The sequence below is a fragment of the Euphorbia lathyris genome, chromosome 4, assembly GCF_963576675.1.
Source record: "Euphorbia lathyris chromosome 4, ddEupLath1.1, whole genome shotgun sequence".
NCBI classification, from domain to species: Eukaryota; Viridiplantae; Streptophyta; class Magnoliopsida; order Malpighiales; family Euphorbiaceae; genus Euphorbia; species Euphorbia lathyris.
The window spans coordinates 35,254,771-35,276,224 of record NC_088913.1 but is presented as its reverse complement, the minus strand read 5'-3'; the positions used below and the strand labels follow the sequence as shown (position 1 = coordinate 35,276,224).

Sequence of the window (21,454 nt, the reverse complement as noted above, 5' to 3'; positions counted from 1 at the left end):
AATTGATCCAAATTGTCATCATTAGAAGTAAAATTTATCGTAGCTACCAACATTAAGAGTAAAATTATACTATTTTAGAAGTTAAGAGTCAAATTACTTACTCCTAAGTGTAAAAGTTACAAGTATTTTTACAGCTTACCCCAAAATTGTATGACCTTAATAATTCTTAATTCATAAACCATCACAACTTGGAAAACTTTGTCCGCATCAATTCGTTCCCATATAGCTCAAAAGTTGCAAAGAATTGCTGAAAATCTCAATACGTTTTTTTCTGAATAAATGTACACCATCCTTAGTGACAATTTTGCAGCTAAACAGTTGCACAGAGATTTCTAAGAAACGGACTAATAAATCAATTAGCAAAAAAAAAAAAACAGTAAAGTATTAGCACGAGTACATGAAGGGGTGAAAGTTTTCCTCTTTATAGAATACAAAGTTGGGTCCAAACAGCTAAAGCTAAAAGGTATCTAAAATTATTATGGAAAAACAATTTCAGGATTAAATTCTACAAAGAATACAAGCACCTGTAAAACGTTTCTGCTGATTCTTCATGATACTCAATCTTGCTTGGACACTGCATTCGTTTCAGAAGTTCCTCATATTTACCGAAAAAGCGCACAGCCAAAACGAAAGACTGGTATAAAGTAAAAGGGAAAGAGATATCGGTAGCATTAAGCTTACTTCCACAATGTAGCACAAGCTTTCCTAAGATACCAAAGGGTCTTTCTCATCATCTGCTTCATCCAAAATGTTACCATCAAAACTCTGGTATTGGAAATCTTTATCAAGATTCTCCATTGTTCTACCGCAAATAAATGGTTTCGTTCCCATCGTTGTGAAAGGCATCAGCCCGAAAGCTCGAGCAGTTTTAATCTCTCTCGCAACCTTCCTTTGTGCCTTGGCACTTATGCCAGTCTACACAGCCAACAACAACAATTACTAGAGATTGACATAGTTTATCTTTGACAAGAAAACGAAGACCTCTAAATGTAAGCGTGACAGAATCCACATTACCTTTGTCCTCTTGATAAGAATTCCAGCCTCTGTTATGAAATTCGCAAGAAACCTAACATTCTGCACAAAAACATTTACCTTGTAACTTAAATATGCATCTAAACTTAGAGATACCTAGAACTTAAATTGATGTTTCATGCAATTGCAATTACTCATGAAAAAGGATGGGAAACAAAATAGGAAACACAACATGCACCAAAACTGACAATTGTCAGAAAGTTGTTGATGTTCTTCTTAAGGGATAAGGTCCAAATTTACCCCTAAAGTTTTTGGAGAAGTGCTGATAAATACCCTAAAATAAGAAATTGTAAAATTTTACCCTCGATGTTTCCACCATGGAACAATTTTGGGCCCAAATAACAGTACATAGGGCAATTTCAAATCCATGTAACAGAAAATATAAATTAGACTCTTATCTGATCCAAAGACACAAGGTCGAGCGGGGTATGAGTTGCCAGCGCACCCCGGCCGTTGAAGATAGCCCCTGCCCACCCCTCCATCTTCTTGTGAGGGTTGTTAATTGCAGTCTAAGTAGATGAAGAGCTGTGCACCTTGTTTTTTACCTAGCCCAGGCCAAAACAAGTTTTGGCCTGGGTAGGGGCAACTTTTTTTTTTAAAATCGAGCCCATATGGACGGGGTTTATTTTTTGCACTCTAAGCAGTCAAAGGCTAACTCTGCCACTGCATGGGCCCAAAATTGCTCCACATTGGAAACGTTGAGGGCAAAATTTTATCATTTCTTACATTAGGGGTATATTCGCACTTCCCAAAAACGTTAGGGGTAAATTTGAACCTTATCCCTTATAAGAATGCGTAACATCTTAGGCAGGATTCCAATAATTCAGTGTTTCAAATATTGAAATACTAGAAAACCAGTACCTGAATATCATTGAACTGTGGAAAAGATAAGTATTATATATTTGCATCATCCTTGTATAGTCATATATCCAAGGAAAGACATCGAGTGTCCCATAAATTTACCCGTGAACTCATTGGCAACAGCATATATAGATTCTTAACTCGTGAAACGTGCAAATCAGAACATACTTGTAGTGCCAGCCAGGCACTATGGAATTCCATTGCTTATACCAACTTGTATATTGCATCATTTAATACTCATTCAAAAGAGTGGAAGAAACAGATTTCAGGCTAAACTCACCCTGAAATCAGCCTTTGCGAGAACTTCCTCTGTTGTTACTTCAAATTCATCTCTTTTCAAGGGTTTACGAACTCCTGGCTTCGTTAGATCAAGATCCTGCATAAAGCCGAGAATTAGCTGAGTCAGCGAAAGAGCACAAGATGGCATATAAAAGACAAGAGCGCGCACACACACAACAATAAAACCCTATAATAACCATAGTTGTTAAAGGCACACTAAAGCGCTAAGGGGTCCTGGACCCTAGGCTCAAGGCGCATAAAATAAAATAAAAATATATACTCTTTTACTAGTTAAGCATAACCCAAAAAAACACACTTATGACCACACAAACAAAACTAAACTACATAAAAACATAATACTAAATCATAAATGTCAAAAACACTAAATTAAGTTCATACTTCATAAGTGGCATAGATGGCTTAGCTCTCGCACTTCTTTCTTCTTCACTGTCTGTCGAAATTTGTTTTTGCCTGGAATGGAGTAGACTTCTTTCTGCACGTGACTTCTTCTCCTAATCTTTCTCTATTTTTTATATATTTAATTATGACTGCGACTCTTGATATTCTTATTTAAATTAAAGGTTAAGGGCGGCCCGGTCGCACTACGCGTCCCCGCTGAGCGAGGGTCCGGGGAGGGGTCCCACCACAAGGGTGTACTGGGGGCAAGCCTTCCCCTGCCAATTTATATGGCAAGAGGCCGCTCCTAAGACTCGAACCCGTGACCTCTTGGTCACACGACAACAACGTTTACCGTTGCGCCAAGGCTCGCCCTCTTGCCATTAAAGGTTAAGATTAATCTTATTTAAGTTAGATTAGTGGTTGAGATTAATCAAGCAAACTGTACAACTGAACAAAAAAAAAAACTGTAAAAAAAAACCCTAAGTAGAAACTTCCAGGTGCACCAGGCTCCAAAGCGCGAGCGAGGCGCACAAGGCAAGAGCCTTTTGTACAGCGCCTCACTTTCAAGGTTCAAGGCTCAAGACCTTGACCTTGCTCACGCCTTTAACAACTATGATAATAATAAAGTAAAAAAGTATACATGTTGCAAACTTCAATACTTTTGGACATTTCCACAATTTAAGTGGATTAAGCAATTGTTCATTTTTATAACATCATATATGGATGAATTTCATTTTTCTTTGCAAGTTATATTGTACAATGAGAAGAAGCAATCAATATCTCAATAGATCTCCACTCCCCATTACAACAACAACAACAAAGCCTTAGTCCCGAAATGATTCGGGGTCGGCTAACATGAACCATCATATAAAACCGTGAAATCAGGTCGTGTCAGCGACACAAATTCTCTCCCTCCACTCTGTCCTATCCACTACCATATTTTCCTCAATCCCCAATAAACTCATATCACTCTCGATTACCCTCCTCCAAGTTTGCTTAGGTCTTCCCCTACCCTTCACTACTACATCCCTTTGCCACTCTTCAGTCCTCCTAACCGGCGCATCAAGCGCTCTTCGTCTTACATGGCCAAACCACCTTAATCAGTTTTCCCTCATTTTATTCTCAATAGATGTAACCCCTACTTTTGTCCTAATAATTCCATTACTCACCCGATCCTTTCTCGTATGACCACACATCCATCTCAACATACGTATCTCCGCCACCGACATCTTATGAATGTGACAGTGTTTCACTGCCGAACACTTCGTACCATATAACAATGCTGGTCTGATTGTCGCGCGGTAGAATTTTCCCTTCAATCTATTAGGCATGCCGGGGTCACAAAGGAAACCCGTAGCACTCTTCCACTTCGCCCACCTAGATTTAATCCTATGAGCAACATCTCCATCTACTTCTCCATCCGTTTGGATAATAGATCCTAAATACCGAAAGCAATCTGATGCCTGAACAACTCTCCTATCTAGAGTGATTGTCTCTGCCTCCTTACTCCTATCGCCGCTAAACTTAAACTCCAAATATTCCGTCTTACTTCGGCTCAACTTAAAGCCTCTAGATTCTAAAGTTTGTCTCCATAGTTCCAACTTCCTCTCCACGCCTTCTTTCGTCTCATCAACCAACACAATATCATCTACAAACAACATGCACCATGGTATACCATCTTGAAGTGAACTCATTAGTTCATCCATAACAACGGCAAAAAGAAATGGGCTTAGTGCAGAACCTTAATGTACTCCAATCGTAATAGGGAACTCTTCAGTCTTCCCAACACTGGTACGTACACTCGTGCATCCTCCCTCATACATGTCCTTTATGATGTCAATATATTTCCGCGAAATGTCTTTCCTTATTAAGGCCCACCAAAGTACTTCCCTTGGTACCTGATCATATGCCTTCTCCAAGTCAATGAAAACTATATGCAAGTTTTTTTTCTTATTTCGATAGTGCTCCATTAATTGTCTCATTAGATGGATGGCTTCCATAGTTGATTTTTCCGGCATAAAGCCAAACTGGTTTTCCGAGATCTTCACCGTCCTCCTTAGCCTTTGTCCGATCACTCGCTCCCAAAGTTTCATAGTGTGACTCATTAATTTGATTCCTCGATAGTTGGCACAATCCTCGACATCGCCTTTGTTCTTATACAAAGGGATTATGATACTTTTCCTCCATTCTGATGGCATCTTATTGTTTCTCCAAATTTTATTGAAGAACGTCGTCAACCATTCAATTCCTCTCTCTCCCAAACATCTCCAAATCTCAATAGGGATGCCATCAGGTCCTACTGTTTTCTTCAATCTCATCTTATTTAATGCCATTTTGACTTCACCCTTTTGAATTCTCCGTATGCATTCACGATTCACCATATCGTGAGGGATACTTATATCTCCCACATCTTGTCCGCGATCTCCATTAAATAAGTTATCAAAATAGGACCTCCATCGTTCTTTGATATCCTTATCTCCAACTAGGACTTTTTTGGTCCACATCCTTCACACATTTAACTTTTTCGAGATCTCGGGTCTTCCTATCTCTCATCCGAGCAATTCTATATATGTCTCTTTCCCCTTCCTTCGTATCCAATCTTGTATACAGATCCCGATTCACCTTTGCTCTAGCATCTCGTATGACTTCTTTACTTCCCTTTTAGCCTCTTTGTACTTTTCGTAGTTCTCATCACCCCTACACTTCCCTAATATTTTATAGGATTCTCGCTTACTCTTTACTGCTTGTCGTACTTCTTCTGTCCACCAAGATGTGTCCTTACCCGGTGGCATGCTAAATGAAATTTGTAGATAGTAAAAAGCTAAATGCATAGTGGTTAGACACATGATTAATAGATTGTCACATTCCAAAAACATCACCAGATCGTATATCCTACAGCTTTCAAATTATTATTCCATACTTCCACCATCTGACGAGCTCAAGAAAATGCAACAAAAGTTAGGACTCTTCAACTGTTTCTAGATTAAATCTGAAGTAATAAATTAATTTCTGCATATGGTGCATCCATATAAAATAGTTCCTTCGGATACTACTGGGACTAGAAAAGTAAATTACATTCCTCCAAGTAGGGAAGATATTATTACTAATTACATACCTTAAGCTCGTAAGTTTGTCCCGGCCGAAATGTCATATCTGGTCTATAAGCATAGTTTGGCTCATCTACTTCATCAGAATCGTACTCAAAATATGCAGCTTCTTCCTTTAACTTTCCATCAACTCCATCTGATAATGTGTTAAAACTCTCATCCAGGCCCTCCATAATGCGGGAACTATATCCTTCATTTGGTCCGGAAACAGGTGTTTTTTTAAGTTTATCGAGCTTTTCGAAAAAGGAGCCATTGGAAGCAGGATCAAACATTCGTTGCTCAGATTCATCATTAGACTCAACGGAGTTATCAATCCCGTAACCTATAAAGTTGAAAGATAGTTCTACCATATTACAACCTCAAATGCAAACAGAAATCTGAAAACAAATGCAGCAGTGTGGTAAGGAACTTCCACAAAGAAAAGCTATCGAATTTGGAGCAGAAACAAGTAGTACATATGTTTATTTTAAGCACATGATCGGAACTTATATTTGTAGTTTCTATCTACTCATTTGGAATTCGAGTCGTATTATTGAATTGAAATCCCTGTTATGTAAATCAAATAATTTGAATATTTGGAAGACAAAAATGTCTGCTCAATTCATTCTTTACAGACTACAAACGAAATTCAACCTAAACCGTCCTAGCTAACATTCAAAATCAGTATCATACACATTCTTTAGAATTCGATTCCTTCATTTACAACTAAACAAAAAGAACTGGGCATCAATTCTCTTAGAATCAATTCCACTTCCACAATTAAGCAAGAATTTTTATTTACAATTGAATCGGTTCTATGACTCACAACTAGATCATAAAATAGCAAGAATGAAGATAGACCAATAGAGAGGTAAGTGAACCTGAAGGAGCAGCTGTAGAAAGAGGTTTCACTAAATAGGGAGTGTGACATCGACCGAACAAACCACTGCTGATGGAACGAAAACCAACGCCGCCCAGTCCTCTCATTGCTTCAGAACAATCACAAATTTTAAAGTTCAATCACAGTACAGATACACAATAACGAGAATAAAGACTCAATTTGATTGAGGTCCAACTAAAACAATTAGCTTTAGAGGAAGCAATTAAAATTGGGTGCCATAGTAGAAGAGAAAACCAAAGAAGATGAATTTCTGAAATTTCCAACACCTAAAAACACCAATAGATGATGAGAGCTCAGTAAATACAAGAATCAGTAAACTACAGGTAGATGTGTATGTTTCCTTATTTTTTTATTAGCTTTTGATTGTGAAATAATAATTGACTGCATTAAATCACCCACCACTGTTCGTGCTAGGTCATTCATCATTCATCCAGATTCATGTCTATAGCTAATGCAAACTCCAAAATGAGAGAGAGAGAAAACAACCAACCAAACAATAAATAAATCACCAAAGCCAGAACATTCTACTGATTTTTTAAAAAAAAAATCCATCTAACAAAGATCGATGAAATGAAATTATTCCCCATACAGAATAGATGATGTGAAATCTTAGAGATGAACCAAAAAAAAAAGGATGACCTGTAAATAAGGAAGCAGAGTTAGGATTTGTGTTAGAATTGGAGAGAGGGAAAGATAAAACGACCTGAAAGAGCAGTGCCGGGAATGTGAGATCTTAACTCACACGTTCAGATAGGCAGAGAAAATGAAAGATTAGACTTTGGTGGGTTTTAGCGCTATTGCTCAAAACCCTAATCAAACGCGAGGATTAGTAATTTGGGAATCAATTGGCGAATACACAATTGTTAAATCGGTGTCTAATAAAAAAAAAATCGGATTCAGAGCGTTTAATAAGCAAAAAAAAAAAAAAAAATTAGAAATTTAGATTTAGTTAGGATCTAACAGGAAAAAAAATAGAAATTTGGACTTAGAAATGGCCTAAATGAAAAAAAAAATCGAAATTTTAGATTTAGAAAAGAACATGCACCAATTTTAGGGTGCTAATATAGCACCTGATCTAAATTTCTTAAAAATAGAGGAATCAGAACCACTACAACCTTAAATTGTATGAAAATAGAATGACCGAAACTATTCATAACTATGATGGTACCGACGATCGGAAGGGTCCGGACCTCTTTCTATCTCCGCCCCTTAATAAACCCAAATACGATCAACATTTAGAAGTCTTTTATTTATTTATTTATTTAACTATTTAAGCCTGAAAGTAAATATTACATGGGTCCCAAATTGATAAATTATTTGTTCTTTCGGTGAGTTTCAAATTAATTAAAAAAATATTGTTTCATTTTAACCCTCATTGATAGGTGATCTGTAAATTCCACTGTAAACCCTCAACGAGATCTGTGGTTTGACTGACCTTGGAAGTGGGTAGACCTACCTTACCTAAACTTTTAACAATAAAAAAAATATTGTTTCATTCATTTTCAAACAGTCTCATCTTTCGAGGATCGAAACAAAACAAATAGATAACTTGAGCTTGGGGCACCTTCAATGCATTATGGATGAGAGAATTTGTAAGCTAAAAACTTTGTTATCCGAACGGATTTTCCTGATTCCTGAAATAAAAATCAGTGTGAAACCGTTGATCAGCGACCACATTCCAATGTTTAGACAGAGTATCAAGTAATTAGGATTAACAACAATAGATGTGTATATATTTTGATTATAGTGTATGTATTTTTCCATTCCATTTTATAAATAAGTTGGGTTTTTTCCTAAATATAAGTCGTTTTAGTTTTTCAAGAATTTAGACATTAAAGTTTTCTCTTCGTCGATGTATTTGTGAACATTTCAAGGCTTATTATCTAACCATTAAATAAGAAACAATTTTTTTAGTTAACCAAAATAAATTCATTAATTGGAGTTTATATTAGCTGACTTTCTTAATTTGTGTAAAATATCTTAGAATGACTTATGGAATGGAGAGAGTGTTATGTATAGGATGCTCGAGAGTGAGTAAATTCGTCAGTTCAATCTTCTTCCTTATTTTCTCGAAATACAGGTAGATTATGGATGCATTAGGTAGTTCACATCATACTTGATTCAGAATTCTTTAATCCTCAACGAGATTGGCGGGTTTTAATATGAACCGAATTTAGATGTCTTCTTTGGTCCACCTATTTGAGGAGGACAGATATTCATGTTTAATTCAATCTGATGACTCTCATTGATCCGGACATCCATCAATGACACATCATCATTGTGAGACACATTTGATAAACTTTATTTTATTTGATTATCCCTTCCATTAGTTAAATTATATAGCCACTCAAATATGTGGGAATATCAATTAGTTTAATAATAGGCGTAAAGTCCATTTATCTTAAAATATAGAGCCAAAATCAACTAATCCGCAATTATCCTCTAATCATCAAAAGTGTCTCCATACTATTTTTAGGTGGTTAATCAACGCTTTTCCTTTTTAACTTTTTAACTGTCATTAGGAGCACTTCCCCCTATGGGACCTAAAACATTTTCCATCCTATCCTTTTGCATTGCCTCTTGATCTCCCTTCTTCTTTCTTCGCTTTTGTGCATGCCGAAACGAAAATGAAGAGTGATTAAAAATGATGTTGCTACTGAAAACTTTTGGAACACTTGTAGCAAAAAAAAATATAGCCGAAACTATTGTATAAGAAGTTGTTGTGTGAAGAGGATGAGTGTAGCTAACTTGGCATAGACACAAGAATGTCAGATTATTTCACTTAAGCAAAAATAAGTTTACGTTGTTTTAGTTGTTTCATTTTGTTAAGTTTATTAGGAAATTGTTCAGCCAAAACGAATCTATATTTACTTCCTTTTTTCTTTTTTCTGGAAGGAGTTCTTTATACCTCCCATTTCTTTCTTTCCCTAGAGTTCTTCATACATCCTGCCGTGTAATTAAGGGCGGTTCCAATAGGTTAGAACCCTCATGATGAGCTTTCATATATAGTTAGTTTGACAAATTTAAATTAATAAAAATAAATCTTAAATAATTTTTTTATTGGATCAAGAAGAATCAAATAAATATCAAATCTTTGAACACTTTTTAAAGAACGAAATAGTTAATAACTATATTATTGTTAAGGTAAAGTACAAAATAATCTTGTGACTTGATCTTTTTATACACATAATTTCATGGTTTTGAAACTTGCAAACACATGTTTATGACTTATACAATTTGCAAACTAATGCATTTCGTCAAAAAATATTATTATAAAATAATAGATGCTGACAGTGATAAAGAGAAAGTAAAATAAGAGAGGATGGAATACATAAAAAAAAAAGTACCTTTGTTTTTTAATGGTATTAAGTGATTTTGCATCTTTTCGCTAATGGTTGTAAGTTTAAAGTATCTATTTGTTCCACTTTGAAACACGAGATAATGTTTGAAAATAGATAAAACATTTCAGATCTGTTGAAGTGAGGCTGGGGCCGTCTTGGACGTGTTTGGACCTTTATCACGCTTTGAACTTGGGCCGTAATGAGGATAACGATGACGTCACACATGTGATATCATTTAGTCAGATATCAATTCTAATTAAATAGATCGTTATAAAAATACAATAAATTGGATAACAATTTATCAAATTTGTTGTAGCATGCAATATTGATAAATCATATTGAAAAAGTAGACCTTTAGAAACTACAATCTCATTTTGTTGGGGGTGTATAAACATAAATTTTCTGATGGAGCATACAAAATTATGAAAGTCAAATGATTCATGATCCAAAAATTCAGACTCATTATCAGTTCTTACATATTTCACTTTGATATTATACAGAGTTTCAACCATTATAAAAATTCTAGTTAATAAACCAAAGACTCAAACCAAAAACTTGAGTCTTTGATGGAAAAAAAATCCAAGTGACAACTTAATAAGATATTATCATTACCATCAAACACGTGGTTTGAGGTGGTTAAAATATCGGATCAGCTTAACCATCTAATCAAAGTTCGAATCTTGAAGATGAAAATACAGCTGAATTAAAATTACTTGGTAGAAGAGCTTTGTGTCCCAAAAGGAACATACTCTGCTCGAATTTGAGTTGTTGATCTAAAATATCAGATTGTTAGACAAAAAAAAAAAAAAAGTTATTATCAGTTATACAAAGATGCACAATAAGCACAATAAATCTTCAGTTCAACATATTCTCAAATTTCTCAAATAGTGTTAACAAATGATCTGTTTGGTTTAAATGATATTTGCTGTTAAAAAAAAACTGTTTTCCCAAAAAGTATGGATTCTCTGCTTTTATAAAAAAAACTGCTTTTAAGCAATGAAATGCAAACAAGTGATATCTAACCAAACACTTAAATTTCTTCATTGTAAAGTGAAAAAGCAAAATACGAAGAAAATGAGTAACCGAACACCTCTAGCAGTTATAACATATATTATAACAACTGATTAACAACTTAATCACAATAAGCACAATAAACCTTCATTCCAATAGATTCTCAAATTTCTCCGCTTTTTTTTTTTTTTTTATCAAGGATAAGGTAAAAAATATTATCAAAATTGCCAGCTAAGAAAATTTTTACACCTAACGTCATAAATGATATAATCATATATCTCGTAATGTTTACAAGTTGGGCCAATTTTATCCCCACTATAATTACACTATACACAATTATGATATAATTACACTATAATTATATATCAGTCATTAGTAATAGATCAAAGACACATGTGCACACATGAATTTTTTTAAAGAAAGTTTAAAAAAAAAGTCATGTGTACACGTGCCTTTGATCTAATGCGGATTTTTAAATTTTTTCCATATATGTAAAAATATTTTTGATATATGACCGATGATTTTCAGAACTTGATTTTATTTTATTAATATGAAGATAGTGTAATGTAAAGTTTGATGAATATACACAACAAAACACAACACAACCTAGCCAAACTAGTATTTATATCATTCACAAACTCAGGGTTCTTGACTGCAACTCTGCTTCCGCTTCACCCTCAAAAGTATACTCGTCCTGTGCAACTTTACTCTTCTCCTGCAATCCCGGTGGTGACCGAAAAGTAGGTCCTTTTATTTTCAATATAAATATGAACAGAAAGAGGGAACATAACTACTGCATACCATGAGTTCTTTCAATTCTGAATCCTGAAAATTAAACGCCAATGCACCATCTCCACGAAGAATTTTCGCTCCACATCCTGGTGTATCCATTGTCCCAACAGCCTCTTCATCAACCAAAACCACATTTATGCAGTCAGCTCCTGTCGTGTTCTCTGGAATCTGTGCACCAGAGAATAACTAACAAATTAAAAGTACAGAAATACAGAACCTCTCATGCATACTAGTCTGTGTTTTAATTGACAGGTAAGGTAAATGTATCAACAGAGGACAATTGTCCTACTGCCTCCTTATATTGTAAGCATCACCTTTTTTCCCTTCGTTGGAGTATCTTCAAACCGAACTTTTAGAAAAAGTGAGCTCAACAAAGTTACAAAATTATATATGCTACCATCTACAGATATCTATATATATGAGCCAATTGTCACAAACTATGTTGCACCGAAACTCTTCTTCAATAGCGTTTCGTGTCCGTTTCTTTTCCATTTCCAATACCGTTTCCTAGCTATATTTTTTTTGAAAGAACATTTCCCACTGTTCGTATCCATTTCCGTGTCAGTTTCCGTGCAACACACATCACAAACAATTAGTTGAAGGATTGTCTGGTCCAGTAACTCCATCTAACCATTGGAAAAAAAGAAAAGAAAAAGAAAAATGCAACTCTCCACTTGGACCAAAGTAAAGCTGTTAATTTCAGTTGCATGACTGCATTCATATGATTAAACGGACAAAATTCCTTATGACTGACTGTATTACCTCATACATGGCTTCTGTGAGAATGTTTTCTAACATGGCTCTCAATCCCCGGGCACCAGTGTTCTTAGCCATTGCTTTCTTTGCAATCAATCTCAATGCATTCTCAGTAAAGTGTAGTTTGACCTGAAGTATTACAGAGATGACAAGCGACCACATATGGTCTCGCACATGAGCATAAGCTAATAGACAGATTGAAGAGCAAAACACTGAGGTATCCCACGTAAACCTAGCAAGAACTACTTACATGATTCATATTGAACATCTTTTTATACTGTTTACCCAGAGCATTCTTTGGCTTCATAAGGACCTATGGCACAACAAAATTTGCATGAGAGTTTGCAAATATCCTTTGACTGATTAAAGACCCACTCTATCTTCATATTGCAGATTCCTGACTGCAACATGCTCAATAAGTGATAGTACCATAGTAACATGAACCAATACGCAACCAAAAAGTTCAAGGAAAACTTAAGTGCTTGTTTATGCATGCAATTTTAAGAAAAAAAAATTAACAAGGCATCATCAGACAAAAAGATACACCTGAACCAGCTGATCCTCATTCAAGGCTGACAAGCTCACTAATACAGGGAACCGCCCAACAAATTCAGGAATCAGACCATATGCAACTAGGTCACCACTTTCTACCTGCAACTCCATTCAAAAAATTTGAGTTCATCTACACAATGGAAAGGAACAGAACACCTATGAAGCGTATATAATAATTAGAATAACCCAGTGCAGATCAACTTGAGAAAAACCATAGTAGGAAATTCAACCAAGCAGAGTGGGTTTAGTTCTCACAGATTCCAACAATGATGATGTAACAATAGCATCAGTCATTCTACCAGTTCTCATATTTGCACGAACTGGAGCTCCAAAGCCAATAGATGAATCTTGTCGTCTAGGAAAAGAAAGAACTTGCACATTTAGACAGAGAGATTCAAGAAATAATAGCTGACCACAACAACATTGATGTGGTGAAGGTGAGATTAATAACGTAACAATTTGTACGACTATATACTATTATCAGATGTAGTTACCTTTCAGAAATAGTTTTCTCTAAATCAACAAATGCCCCACCACAAATGAAAAGGATGTCTTTTGTGTCTATCTACAATCAACAAAATCAAAGTTACAATAACAGAAAAATAAGCCAAAAACCTATCAGATAAATATATTGAAAACAGCAATACAATTGAGAAAATTATTAATATACGTGTGTGTGTGTGTGTGTGTGTTTGATTTCACCTTGTTAATTAATTTTAGCAAGGAGAAAGGTTGAGCAGGTTCAGATTTACATTATTTCAAGTAAAGAAAATTTCAGAATATACTAGTTTTAAGTTTCTTCCATGGGCACAAAGAACTACCAACACAAAAAGAAAAAGGTCAGAGATATCACAGCAATTTGCTACTATTGTTTTCATAATATTTCCAGCTTTCTCTTATTACTCTTACAACCTAAAATATCTGTTTCTGAGAGAAAAAATATTCATACTTCCTGTACCTCTCTACATTTGTCAATAATGAACAGATAAGTATAGCACAATTGCGACCATGGAATAAAAATTAAAGAACAATAATGGACAACAGACAAGCCAGAGGAAAAAAAACATATATTTCTGCTCTTGCTCTTTTAGGGCTCATTTGGTAATGCCATAATGTAATGGAATGAAACAAATCATGTAATGTAATAAGATAAGTAATTGAATGTAATGGAGTGAGCATTTCATTACAAGGCTCTTTAAGTGTCTTCAATTATTGTTTGACATGTGCACAGAGAAATTTGTTCACCAAACCTGAATCATGTCGCCACGAGGATGCTTCCGAGGCCCTTTATCAGGAACAGGAACATTTACTACCTGGAATGGGAAACATACAATTAAGTACAAGTACATCACCACCTGAAACTATGAAAGTACTACTCTGTGCTTCAAAATCCAATATCTCCAAACCATTAGGCAATAATTGGGTGTACACATGATTAAATAGCTAACCGTAACACCATTCTCATACAGTTTTTGTTTGAGATGGTGGAAGCAATGAGAAAAAATGCCAAGAACAACGGCACATACACAATGTTAGCTAGTGAAGAAATTAGAGGAAAATGATACAAACTCTAAAAATGGAAATGAAGTTTCACAACAAGGTAGTGAACTCATATATTGACATATAAATAAGACATAAAACACTAGAAACACATTTGCCCCAAAGTTACTTCATTCACTAAGAAATGAGTAAAAAATGCAGATGAAGGGAACCATAGAGCTAATGCACTACAAAAGTTAGACAATTTTAAAAGTTGCACCAAAAAACTGTCATGAAAAATGTACTTAAATAGAATTGTCAACTGAAAATTGTGACTGCTGAACTTACAGTTCCTTCCAGCATTTTTAGTAAGGCCTGCTGAACACCCTCTCCTGATACATCTCTGCCAACGTTGGAAGTCTCAGCCTGCAAAGAACATATATATATTGTAGTTAATGAAATTATAACGAATCATTCATCCTACTATATGAACATATCCACAGCAATAAATCACAAGACCTTTTTAGTTATTTTATCGACTTCATCGATGTAGACAATCCCTCGCTGTGCTGCTTCAACATTAAATTCGGATGCCTTAGGCAAAAGAGGGAAATATATACATTAATAAACTATCATCTGAATGACCAATAACACAGGCATGAAGATGTAGCAAAAAGCTGTGGAAAAGAATTAAGTTTCAGTACATTACCAAACATGAGAGTAACATACACAGAGCAAGGCAACAAACAATGGATGAAACAAATAAAAGGGAGTAATATCTATCATTGCCCACAAAAGAAAAGTATCAATGATAAGAGATGTATTTGATGATATGGTATATCCAAATATAAAAAAAAAATCCCTTCTTTTAAAAAAACAAAAAAAAAAACAAAACAAAAAAAGAAGGTAATTATGTTGCACGGACACCAGGAAACGTTATTTCTAATAAACATAGGAAACATAAACATGGGGGAAACGTGTAAATATTAAAAGTATAGGGGGCGTATTTATCAATGATAAAAAAATATTATATTATACAAAATAATTAAATCATGGTAATTTAACAAGCAAGATAGGTTTTACGAATACCATGGCAGAAAAGGAACACTTAGGAAGTTAAAAAGAAAATGAAGATATCCTAGCTAGTAACAATTAGATAAACTTGTAATAAAAAAAACATGCCACATGCCATCCATGCAAAGACCAACCCATTCCAATATAAAACAATGAAACATAGCCAACAGATGAAACTTGACCTTTGAATTCTCAATTCTATGCAGTTACTGCATCTTAGATGAGAATTGAGAAATTAAACAGAAAAAAGATTTCTTTCAAGCTTTCCACAGCCAGCCCTAGCCCGATGGTGATCAAAACAGAGTAATCCACACAAAACAGAGATTAGAGGAGCTAGTAGATGAGATTGAATAAAGCAAATATGATTCGATAAGAAAACCAGAAAGGAATGTTTCCGATTTCTGAGATTGGTATACACAATTACAATAGAATAGGAATAAAGAATAGATAGAAATTGAAATAAAGAGGAAGCTTGAGTTACTTAGAATCCGATTAGAATTAGAATGGAAGTGTGTTCGGTTGCCAGCGGAAACGCTTCCGGTTTCAGAAACACGTTTTCCATTTGTCATACTTACAGAAACGTGCCCAGAAACAATTCGTACTGATTTCCGGGCATTTCCATTTCCAAAATGGCTGCGAAAGGTGGAAACACTACTCAACAGGCATTTCCATGCAGCATAGGATGGTAACATTGTTAAGGATTTGAAATCAACTTACATCTTTAAAAGGGGTAGAAAATTAATATGTAAAAGAGAAAAAGACCAATAATATAATACTAAGCAGAAGCAAACTATAACACATGCTTCCCTATACGGCATGACCCAATGCTAGATCTTTATAATGTCTTGGCATGGGAGAGTTGTCCAGGCCTCGGATTGCTTCCGGTATTTAGGGTCTATTATCCAAACGGATGGAGAAGTAGATGGAGATGTTGCGCATAGGATTAAATCTGGTTGGACGAAGTGGAAGAGTGCTACGGGTTTCCTTTGTGACCCCGGCATACCAAATAGATTGAAGGGAAAATTCTACCGCACGGCAATTAGACCCAGTATTGTTATATGGTACGGAGTGTTGGGTAGTGAAACAGATGCGTATGTTGAGATGGATGTGTGGTCATACGAGAAAGGATTGGGTGAGTAATGAAATAATTAGAACAAAAGTAGGGGCTACATCTATTGAGAATAAAATGAGGGAAAACCGACTAAGGTGGTTTGGCCATGTAAGACGAAGAGCGCTTGATGCGCCGGTTAGGAGGATTGAAGAGTGGCAAAGGGATGTAATGGTGAGGGATAGGGGAAGACCTAAGCAAACTTGAAAGAGGGTGATCGAGAGTGATATGAGTTTATTGGGGATTGAGGAAAATATGGTAGTGGATAGGAGGGAGTGGAGGGAGAGAATTTATGTCGCCAACACGACTTGATTTCACGGTTTTATATGATGGTTCATGTTAGCCGACCCCGAATCATTTCAGAACCAAGGCTTTGTTGTTGTTTATTGACCAATTCATTTGAGAAATTTGAATTATGAAATATTAGAGGGGGGTCTAAAAGGAAACTGCTAGATATTAATATGAATTGGGGCTTCAACTATTAGCTTAACCTTTTAGTTCAATCGGTTCCATGACATGGTATCAGAGCTTCTTTGACCAAGTGATCAAGGATTTGATTCCTATGTTGTGCACGCTTCAAGCCCAGTGGGCATTAGCGTGCAGGGTGTGTCAGATATTAATATGAATTGAGCCTTTAACTATTAGCTTAAGCTTTTAGTTCAATCAGTTCCATGCCAAAAAGTAAACAATAAATGGATTCATATTTACCACCCCATTCCCCACCCAATACTCTTGTTGATATTGAGGGATAGGGGAAGTAAATGGTAATAAAATCAAAACCAGGATGTCAAAATTTATCGCAAAGTCACCAAATTCTAAACATCAGATATATCTTACTACAACAAAGATCATACTTATATAAAGAACTGAAATTTATATAAGGAAAGAAAGAACCATACTGCTAATAGCTTGTACAGAACTGATTCCACGTCTTCCCCAACATAACCTGCCTGGAGGGAGAGAGAGAGAGAGAATAAGCAGTGAACTTCAGCTAAAAAGAAACAATAAAATAAGCTCTTGAGAACATCACAAAGCTTTTAAAATTAATCATATTGTAAAAATGGTGATATCAGAAATCCTAAAGTATAATAAAAAGATTAAAGAATGATTTCTTAAAGAAAGTCAATTAATAAAATCTCGAACTCAAAGTTCAATCAGAGTTCCTGCATTTTTCAGAACAGCAGCATTAGCTGGGGCATGACCAAGGACAAATATGAGTTGAGCTTGCACAATGCAAACAGAGGCTTGTATTAAGATAATCTAATTGAATTCTTAATATGAAACACAGGGAGTGAATCCCTTCAATTTGAGTGTGATTAACGGAAGTTTCACAAACATAACAATCCATACGAATTGCTTATGGAAGCTGGCACTAAACTTAAAGAAACTACGTCATTTTAGTTTTCTAATCAATATAGCTCCGAAACTACAGTGTTAAATGAACTGGGTCATTTTTAGATGCCAAAGTGAATTATGGAAAATGTCTTCTACAACCAGCAAACAAGCATTAATCTTTAAATAAAGGCACATGAACAAACAGCATCGAGAATAGTGAAGAAGAACGTTGATGTGCAGAAACGTATTAAGAAATGAACTTGCCTGTGTTAGTGATGTTGCATCAGTAATGACAAGTGGTACATTCACTATACGAGCTAATGTCTTTGCAAGTAACGTCTTCCCTATCCTTATGATAAAGGTCAAACAAAATGAATCAGACAGAAGCCCTTGCAAGCAGAAGCAGCATCTCATATATATGCTTATATCATGACAAACGTAATGCAGCGCAAATAACCAAATCATACAAGGAAGAATACATTCAACATACCCGAGCCAGTAGGACCCATCAATAATACATTACTCTTGTCTAATTCAACTAGTTCACTATCATCATTTTGTATATCAGTAAAAGTCGACTGTACTCCTGACCTGCCATTTAGATGAAGTAAAGTTAATATGAATGAAGCAAAATTGAATAAACAAACATCTAATTTCAAAAGTTCCACTGCTTGACAACACTTTCTGCAACAAACAGAACTAAGGATTAGCCAAGCAAAATTTGGGGCTTTTTTGCAGACTTTCAGCCAAATCAGTGCCCCAGTAGTAACTCGTAAAAGCAATAAAATTATTTTATGGTATAGCTTAATTATCAGGCTTGACTGATTTTGGCAAAGCATAAGATGGTGCATTAGCAACAGCGATTTTTAAAGACCATAAACCGACTAAATAATCAAACAGAAAGACTATGAATTACTAACTCCTTCTGTTGGGAAGCATAAAATATCCTTTTGTAGTGGTTGTAAACTGCCACAGCAAGCACCTGTTACACTAAGACAGGCGTCAATAGAAACCCCAACAATACGAAAGTACTAATATAACTGTAGTAAAAAAATCAGATCAAACTCCATCTTATAACCTCTTGAAAAATATGGTTACACTAAAATAAAGATTTCTTTATTAACCATCCTCCGTGCTCCCTCTCCTAACACCGAAACATTATTTGCATAAAACCATACATCACACCCCTTTTAGACAATATAGCCATTACTAAAGCAAAAGTATTCACCACACATAATTTTACATTGAATAATAAAAAACAAACTTTTTGCTTTTATTCCCAAGGATAGTGCCGCTAAATTTTCCTCAATCCTGAAGCAAATACGAAAATACTGAACTGAAACAGTATACAGTACCTTTTTCGCTTTATCCTGCCCAATAACGAATTCATCAAGCCCTCTGCAAATCTCCTTGGGTGTAGGCAACTCTCTCTGTAACTTGGAATCATCAGAAACATCTTCCGCATTTGCACTTCTATCACAATCTTTCTCGATAACTGTCTCCATACCCTTACAGCTAATATAATCCTTGCTACCACTGTCCAAACCCTTCACTAAACCAAGCTCGACAAAACCTCCCTGCAACGGCTCCAACTTAAACGGCCTGAAATAGAACGCTGTTTTGCAAGCAGGACAAAAATTGACGGCTTGATAAATCCCAGTTTCTCTACCTGTAATTGAAAGCGGTCGATTGGAGAAGAGTACCGGCATTTCAGAGGAGCATCGAGGGCAATTGACGGTAGCCCTAATGTGATCATAGTCAGTTGTGCACCTGTTACTTGCGTGGCGGATAAACCCTATCCTGAAACCGTCAGTTCTTCTTGAGTGTACGGAAATGGGAGATTTAGGGGAAGCGAGGTTGCAAATTCTGGTAGCTAAGTGTTTGAATGCAGCGGAAGTGACGGCGAGCTTTGTGCGCTTGAGAAGTGAAAGCATGATTTTGCTATCTTTGTAATTGCCGGAGTGGTGGCCGGGAATTGAAAAATGTTGGACGAGGAAGTGCCAGAAAGTGGCTTCGGAGGACTATAGTTAGTTACTGAAAATGGAGATGAAGTGTGTGTGTGTGAGGCTCAACAACTGGCCCAAATATTTTTATTCCATCTTTGGGCTTGAGAAAATAATTTGAAGATGCCTATGCTAATTTAATGATTTTTTTTTTTTTTTGTTCTGAGAGCACTAATTTAATGATTTCCTCTTAGAAGAAAGAATAAGGTGCGGTTTAAGGTTTTTGAGAAAGTACCAATTTAAATTTAACGTTTAAAATAGTATTAATATACACTTAACGTTTACAACATAATATCAATTTAGGTTTAACATTTTCAATATAACATCAATTTAGGTCTCACGTACAAAATAACACCAATATAGGCTTAACTTTTAAAAAATAGTATAAATTTAAACTTAACGTTTACAAAATATATACAATTTAAGCTAAACATCATAATTAAATTAATCATATTATATTCTTTCCCTATTAATTTTATATGTTATCTTTTTATTTAGTTCTATATTCTTATTTATTATGATACAATTAATTAGTATTTTTGTGTATTAAGATTTTATATTTATTTTTCATCAATGATTCCATGACTACTAAATTTCATTCCTCATATGCAAACTAAAAATAATTGAATATTCACAATATTTCGAACACTGACATTATTTTTAGTTTGCATATATTATATGAGCTATGGAATTTAGGAGTCATGGAATGGTTGATGAAAAACAAATATAAGGCTTTAATGGGGAAGAATACTAATTAATTGTATTATAATAAATAAGCAAATAGAACTAAATAAAAAGATAACATATAAAGTTAATAGGAAACAAAATATAATACGGTTAATTTAATCGTGACGTTTAACTTAAATTTGATATATTTTGTAAACGTTAAGCTTAAATTCGTATTATTTTGTAAACGTTAAGCCTATATTGGTGCTATTTTATACGTGAAGCCTAAATTGATGCTATATTATAAACATTGAGTCTAAATTGATATTATGTTGTAAACGTTAAGCCTATATTGGTGTTATTTTGAACGTTGAGCCTAAATTAATACTTCCCCAAAAACCTTAGGCCTATTTTGGTACCTTATCCCTTTTTATAGTGACAGATACAAATTAAGATAATAACGAAATATGTAAATGAAGGTTAATACGAGTTTAAAAAAAATAGTGAGAGTTAGGGGTGTTTGTTTTAGTTTTTCGGATGAGCGTTTAGCGTTTCACTCCAAACCGTAGGAAATATAGCATTTGTTTAGGTTTATATAACTCAGCGTTTAATATTTTCTCTAGAAACTGCAACGGTTTAGAGCTTTTCATGAAAAGCTCCTATTTGAAATTTCATAAATAACTGTTTGTAATTATTTGTTATTGATAAAATTATCCTTCTTATTTCTACAAAAATATCTTTATTCTTTAACATAATTTTAATTTTTTTTTTGTTACAAA

At 34.9% G+C, this 21,454-nt stretch overlaps 2 protein-coding genes across 4 annotated transcripts; both read right to left on the bottom strand.

The window, feature by feature from the left end:
• Positions 1 to 398: 398 nt before the first annotated feature.
• On the bottom strand, positions 399 to 7,420 carry LOC136226372 (small ribosomal subunit protein bS18m). 3 transcript variants are annotated; one of them, XM_066014825.1, is made up of 7 exons: positions 7,262 to 7,420; positions 6,539 to 6,646; positions 5,687 to 6,000; positions 2,174 to 2,269; positions 1,015 to 1,074; positions 682 to 915; positions 399 to 574 (listed from the first exon to the last, which is right to left on the bottom strand). In XM_066014825.1, exons 2-6 carry the CDS (start codon positions 6,642 to 6,644, stop codon positions 706 to 708), a joined length of 786 nt encoding a protein of 261 aa, XP_065870897.1. In that variant the 5' UTR covers positions 6,645 to 6,646; positions 7,262 to 7,420; the 3' UTR covers positions 399 to 574; positions 682 to 705. The 3 variants fall into 3 exon arrangements, with proteins under 3 accessions (XP_065870897.1, XP_065870895.1, XP_065870896.1); XM_066014823.1 differs by having other exon boundaries at positions 399 to 915; XM_066014824.1 differs by having other exon boundaries at positions 399 to 915; positions 7,198 to 7,350.
• Positions 7,421 to 11,422: 4,002 nt separating this feature from the next.
• Positions 11,423 to 20,079, bottom strand: LOC136226350 (CLP protease regulatory subunit CLPX2, mitochondrial). Its single transcript, XM_066014795.1, has 15 exons — positions 19,362 to 20,079; positions 18,927 to 18,988; positions 18,497 to 18,597; positions 18,267 to 18,350; positions 17,571 to 17,617; positions 15,009 to 15,083; positions 14,838 to 14,915; positions 14,261 to 14,323; positions 13,505 to 13,575; positions 13,266 to 13,365; positions 13,005 to 13,109; positions 12,709 to 12,771; positions 12,465 to 12,587; positions 11,712 to 11,870; positions 11,423 to 11,625 (listed from the first exon to the last, which is right to left on the bottom strand). The coding sequence occupies exons 1-15, from the start codon at positions 19,938 to 19,940 to the stop codon at positions 11,542 to 11,544; spliced, it is 1,794 nt and encodes a 597-aa protein (XP_065870867.1). The 5' UTR covers positions 19,941 to 20,079; the 3' UTR covers positions 11,423 to 11,541.
• Positions 20,080 to 21,454: the final 1,375 nt, after the last annotated feature.